The 6,467-nt window shown below is 58.0% G+C and overlaps 1 protein-coding gene across 1 annotated transcript; it reads left to right on the top strand.

The window, feature by feature from the left end:
* Positions 1-342: 342 nt before the first annotated feature.
* LOC306669923 (cytochrome P450 11B2, mitochondrial-like) lies at positions 343-5,416 on the top strand (the record flags this gene model as incomplete). The annotated part of the gene is made up of 9 exons (XM_079154136.1): positions 343-581; positions 912-1,070; positions 2,377-2,576; positions 2,694-2,897; positions 3,084-3,242; positions 3,847-4,009; positions 4,367-4,445; positions 4,536-4,724; positions 5,060-5,416. 9 exons carry the CDS (start codon positions 343-345, stop codon positions 5,171-5,173), a joined length of 1,506 nt encoding a protein of 501 aa, XP_079010262.1. The 3' UTR covers positions 5,174-5,416.
* Positions 5,417-6,467: the final 1,051 nt, after the last annotated feature.

Genomic DNA, 6,467 nt, shown 5'->3' with positions numbered 1-6,467 from the left:
TCTTCCAGGAGAGATGAATAATCAAGGCTCTTGATAAGATAAGCGTCCCAAACATCTGTCCTTCTCAAATATGGGGAGGGAGGACCTGTGGTCCCAACACAGCACCCTGTGGGCCCCCGTCAACCTGAACAGGGTGAGATCCCACCCCCCAGGAAGCCTTGCAGACGGGGACCAGGCACCAGCCATCTCCTTCTTCCACCTCTGAATGTGCACCCCCCTGTGAGTGCCCCAGATATTTCAGGCAGGTCCAGGGACAATTTGTTCCATGACGTGATCCTTGGCCACAGAGAACCTCGGGTGAGATAAAAAGGACTGGGCTGAACCGGGTGGAGGGGCACCAGAATGGCTTTCAGGGCAAAGGCAGATGTGTGGCTGGCAGGGTCCTGGCTATGCCTGGGTAGGGTGAGAGCCCTGGGCACCAGCGCGGCTCAGGCCCCCAAGGCAGTGCTGCCCTTTGAGGCCATACCCCAGTGTGCTGGCAACAAGTGGCTGAGGGTGCTGCAGATCTGGAAGGAGAAGGGCCATGAGAACATGCACCTGGACATGCATCGGACCTTCCAGGAGCTGGGGCCCATTTTCAGGTAGAGCCCTGGCCGGCCCCTCGCTGAGGATCCCCAGAGCCTCCTGCTCTGCTGGCTGCCCAGGCCCTCACCGGGCACACGATGCCAGTGCTCTCCAGGGGACCTGGGTGTTCTTCAGCCCCAGCAAGGCAAGGAGGGAGCATGGGGGTTCTTGTCCCGAGGACGGAAGGCAGAAACACTGGAGGGGGACAGGGCTCAGGTAGAAAGCCAGGGGACTTGGAGCAAGTCCACATCCAGAAGGGTGTGGTCAGAGAGGATAGGGTCTGGATTGGTTTTCCAGGGCACTGGGAGGGACATGGGATCCAGCAGGGCTTTGTGCACTGTCCCAAGGTATGACGTGGGAAGAAAGCAGATAATATCTGTGATGCTGCCTGAGGACGCCGAGAAGCTGCTGCAGGTGGAGAGCCGGCAACCCTGGCGGATACCCGTGGAGCCCTGGATGGCCTACAGAGAGCATCGTGGACAGAAGCCCCTGGGCGTGTTCTTGCTGTGAGGCACCAATGAGTTGAGGAGGGAGGCGGGATTGACAGCCTGGAGGTGGACGTGGAGGGGGAGCAAGACAGCAGACCGCGAGGACACCCATCCTGGGCTCAGTGTGGGAGGGTGGACAGTGTCAGTGGGAAGCATGATGGAGGTCCTGGGCAGGGGAGCAGGGCAGCGGGAGAGAAAGGTAGAGGGTGTCTGCGCAGGCCAGACAGGGAACGCGGCCCCTCCCTGAAGGGAGCACCCTCGGGCCCTAGGCCTTCACCCAAGTCTCCACCCACTTCTGGGTGGCTGTCCTTCCTACGGGCCGGAAAACCAGCCCCGAGATGTGAAATCCCAGGCCCAATACCATCGGAAGCATGTGCCAGAATCTTAAATCCACCAGGGCTGTTTCACCACCCACCGTCCTTGGATGCTGGATCAAAGTCCAGCTTCACTGTGGGGGAGACAGTGCTGGGGATGAGGGAGGTCCAAGTCATCTTTGGCTCAGCAGCAAGGCCCTGAGTGGGTTGCCCTCGGGACTGTCTCCTTCCTGTGCACAGGGCCACACGAGCACAGGCAGAGGGGAGAAGATTGTGCTTGGGGTGGACCAGCGACAAAGAGGTTGCCATTAAGAGCAGTAAGGCCTACGAAGAACATCAGGCTGTGGACAGTCACCAGCCCCCGTCAGGAAGCAGATTTCTAGAGAAGAGCAGGGAGTGTGCACCTGAGTCCCCTGGGCCGGCCCTCCTGGAGGGCATCTGACAGGGAGGCCAGACAGGAAGGGCAGGTCTGGGGGAAGGGCAGCCAGGGCACCTGAAGGAAGCGCTGAGCATGTGTGTGCACGTGCACATTTGTGTTACGGGCAACAGCGCGGACGGAGCCTGTCTGTGCACACGGTGGGATGCGTGTGTCCTCACACGTGTGTCTGAGGGCCTGTGTGAGCCCACATGTTGTCAGGGCTGGGGCACCGTGTCTCCTCCTCGGGCATGGGAGGCACTGCCCTAGGAAGAGCAAGGTGTGGCCCGATCGTGGCTCCACCCAGGCCGGGCTCACAGGGGTTCCGGGTGTGCCTGGCACGGGGCTTGGCAGAACCTGGGAACTGACCGGCCACCGTCCGAGCTCTTTCAGGCCACCTGCCTCTCATCCCATTTCACCCTTCAGGGGCCGTCGCCCAGCAGAGGAAGGACACTGAGAGCATAAGGCCTGGCCAGGACAGGCAGCAGCCTGGCCCTTGGCCCACGGTGACCTTGTGACTCCCCGAGTCCCGTGGGGACCAGGAAGATGGCAGAACCCTTGGGAAGCCCCTGAGCCTTGCCCATCCGCCCTGCAGGAATGGAGCTGAGTGGAGACTCAACCGGCTACGGCTGAACCCAATCATGCTGTCAGCGAAGTCCGTGCAGAAGTTCATCCCCATGGTTGACACGGTGGCCAGGGACTTCTCAGAGGCCCTGAAGAAGCAGGTGCTGCAGAATGCCCGGGGGAGCCTGACCCTAGACGCCCAGCCCAGCATCTTCCGCTATGCCATCGAAGGTATGGGCTGGGGTGCCCTGGCCTCAAGGGTCAGGAGGCGGCAGGCGTGGGGAGGGAGGTCTGCTCACGCAGCTGAGGCCCAGGACTGCCTGGTTCAGGCACGCCATCTTTCTGCAGTCAGCAACTTCGTTCTCTTTGGAGATCGGCTGGGCCTCTTTGGCCCCAACCAGAACCCTGGCAGCCTCAAGTTCATTCATGCCCTGGAGGCCATGTTCGACTCCACTGCTCGGCTCATATTCCTGCCCAAGAGCCTGTCCCGCTGGACGAGCCCCCACGTGTGGCAGGAACACTTCCAGGCCTGGGACTACATCTCTGAGTATGGTGAGGGCTGGGGCCAGGCAGGGCCACGGGCTCCTCGTGGTCCTTGCAGAGTTTGGAGGTGTGGCTGGGGCTGGGTCAGCGCTGAGTTGTGGGGAGAGGAGCAGGAGACGAGGCTGGGGTTGGTGTGCAGATCGATGGTGACCGGACCTTCCCAACACCAAGGCCTGGCTTGTCCTCTCCCTACAGCCAACAGTTGCATCCAGAAGGTGCATCAGGAGCTTGCCCGAGGCTGCCCTCAGCCTGTGAGTAGCGTCCCATTGAACCTGATCTTGCAAGGAGACTTGTCACTAGATGCCATCAAGGCGAACACTATTGAACTCACAGCAGGCAGTGTGGACACGGTCAGTCTTGCATTCACCCCAACTTGTGCATGAAGTTCTTCAGACTCCCTACAAATGTCTTGTACAATTACTGTGGCTCAGGACATAGTAGAAGTGCCTGCCCGGAAGGAGCCATTTTGGAGAGGCGGAGCCTCGGACCTCAGTCTGGGGTTAGCAGATATTTTGAAGGACCAGAAATGATCTAGGAAGAGGACCTGATTGGGGCCTGGAGGCCTGTTCAGGGCAGGACAATGAGGTTTGAGCACAGGGGTCTGAACACAGCCAGGGCAGATAAGCCATTGGCAGGGAACAGATAACAGGGACTCCAGAGGTCTTGTAACTCATGTGGATGGTCAGTCCCTCAGGTCTACACTGCAGGGTGTGAGGACCAATCAGTCCAAGGAGACTGCAGGAGGTGGCCTGGGTTGGGACCTGAGGGGTTTTCCCTCAGGACCCAGGGCAAGGACTCAAGGGGATATTAGCGTGTTGACTTCTCGGGTACCAGGGCCCTGTGCTGCTCTGGGCATGCCCTTCCCCTCTGGGGGAGGGTATTCCGGAGGGGTGCCCAGGGACTGGGGGCATAGCCAGGGCCATGGCCTGAGCTTTGCCCCTGTGGTTTCTACAGATAGGCTTCTCCTTGCTGATGACGCTCTTTGAGCTGGCACGGAACCCCGATGTGCAGGAGGCCTTACGCCAGGAGACCCTGGCAGCAGAGGCCAGCATCTCCGAAAACCCCCAGAGGGCCACCTCAGAACTGCCCCTGCTGCGGGCTGCCATCAAGGAGACCTTGAGGTAGGAGTTGCTGACACCTCCCCAGCTGCCCTGGGCCCTCTGCTCACTGGAGGTGAGTGACAGGGAAGAGCGCCTTTGCCGTGGAACCCGAGTCCTCAGCTCTCTGTCATCTGCTGAAGGGAGGGCACGCCCCTTCCGCTGGGCTTGGACTTCAGACTTCAGACCCTGGGGCACCCTGCCGCGTCCTGCTCAGGCTGTTCAGACTGAGGGAGGTTCGCTGAGCCTAGCAGGGGCAAGAAGGCACATCCCTGGGATCAGGACTGCCTGCACCCCTGGGGGTCCTGGGTGGGCAGTGGGCAGGGGGAGAGGAGGGAACTGGACACAGCTGAGGCCCTGCCTGTTGCTGTCCCATGCCAGGCTCTACCCAATAGGTAGCATTGTGGAGCGAACCCTGAGCTCAGACGTGGTGCTTCAGAACTACCACATCCCAGCTGGGGTGAGTGAGTCCCTGAGGCCACCCAGCAGATGGCCCCTTCCCACCTCACCTCACCAGGCAGCTGACACCTCCCCGTGCACCTGTCTGCAGACCTTGGTCCATTTGTATCTGTACTCAATGGGCCGAAACCCCGCGCTGTTCCCGAGTCCTGAACGCTACAACCCGCAACGCTGGCTGGACAGCCAACAGAGCTTCCGCCACCTGGCTTTTGGCTTTGGGGTGCGCCAGTGTCTGGGCCGGCGCCTGGCAGAGGTGGAGATGCTGCTTCTGCTGCACCACGTGAGTGGACCTGGGCGGCGCCAGCAGAAGGGTAGCGATGGGTACTTGGAGGAGAGTGGGGCCCAGAGGGGCCTCAGGTGCAGGGTGGAGTGAGCTTTCTGGGCTGCGGAAATCACCCTGGGGCCCTCCCCACATCACATGGGTGTGTTCCCACCAGGCCGGGGCCTTGCCCCAAGGGAGGGTCCGGGACCCACTTCCGGGACCCACTGCCAGGCCCACCTGGGTGCTCAGGCTCCTGTCCCTGCAGCAGAGTGGCTCTGCTGAGTAGCTGCTCAGGAGGCTGGCCAGGACCTAGGCCTGCTGCCCAGGCAGATGGAAGCCCACTTCTGTCCTAGGTGCTGAAATCCTTCCGGCTGGAGACACTGGTCCGAGAGGATGTGAAGTTGGTGTACAGCTTCATTCTGAGACCCGCCTCCTCTCCCCTCCTCACTTTCCGACCCGTCAACTAGTCACATCTGCGCATCGAGGGTGCAAGTCACGCCACCAGCCTCCCTCTGCCCTGACCCTAGTCCACCGCTCTTCTGTCCCAAGGGCACTGCTTTCTGGGCCCCAGCACAGTCCAGCCAGCCCCTTGCACACTGGAATGGCCAAAGCCCCCCCGTCAGTGCCTACCAGGCTGTGCAGCTAAGCCAGGGCAGCACTCAGGAGGGTCTTGGTGGCTGTCCAGACTCTGTCACCAGCCTCACCCAGCTCCTCACCCAGCAGTCTGCTGGGACATGGTCCTGATCCTGCCTGGCAGTAGCTCCTGCTCCTCCTGGGGCTGTCCAGGGCCCTTCAGGTAGAACCTCCTGCCTTCCTGTGCAGTCCCTCATGTCCTGACACTCCTTGACTCCCCTGCACTAAACATGTGTGCAGAGTGCTTCCTGATGATCCTATGTGTAGAAGATCCAAAAACCACCAGAAGACCTCTAGAGCTTACAAATGAATTTCACAAAGTAGCAGGACAGAAGATCAACACCCACAAATCAATAGCTTTCCTGTACTCCAAGAATGATTCAGATGAGGCAGAAATCAGGAAAACTACCCCATTCACAATAAGTTCAAAAAAAACAAAACAACAAAAACCTCTTGGGGGAATTACTCCAACCAAGGAGGTAAAAGAGATCTACAATCAACATTGGAGAACACTGAAGAAAGAAATTGAAAATGACTTAGAAGATGGAAGGACAGCCCACGTTCCTGGATGGGCAGAATTAATATTGTCACAATGCCACTACTACCAAAAGCAATACAGAGATTCAGGGCAATTCCTGTCACAATGCATTCTTTTCAGAATTAGCAAAAACAGTTCTTAAATTCAGGAGGAAGAATAAGGGACCTAGAATAGACAGAGCAACACTAAGTAAGAAAAGTGAAGCAGGAGGCCTCACAATGCTTGATCTGAAACTGTACTACAGAACTGCAGTGCAAACCTATCCATCTGGTAAACTTTGAGGAAGGTGCCCAAAGCATAGCTTGGAGAAAAGACAGTCTTTTAACAAAAATCAGTGGGAAAATGTAGAAAAATAAAGTTAAAACTCTATCATTTCTCGTTTTGTGTTTGTGTCTCTGTGTGTGTGTGTGTGTGTGGCAATTAACATTGTAGATGTTGTAGCAAGAGCCAAGTATTTAGTTTAATCCTCTATATTGTTTGCATTGGTTGTTGCTATTATTTATTTCCCCCTATTCTCTGAGGTACTAGAAACCTACAAGAACACTACAAGTTCACAGGGTAGAAACTCTGCTGCTCAACTAAACTCAACC

The sequence above is a fragment of the Sciurus vulgaris genome, assembly GCF_902686455.1.
Source record: "Sciurus vulgaris genome assembly, chromosome: 1".
Taxonomy (NCBI): Eukaryota; Metazoa; Chordata; class Mammalia; order Rodentia; family Sciuridae; genus Sciurus; species Sciurus vulgaris.
The sequence above is the reverse complement of the archived record's forward strand: the minus strand, read 5'-3'. Positions and strand labels throughout refer to the sequence as shown.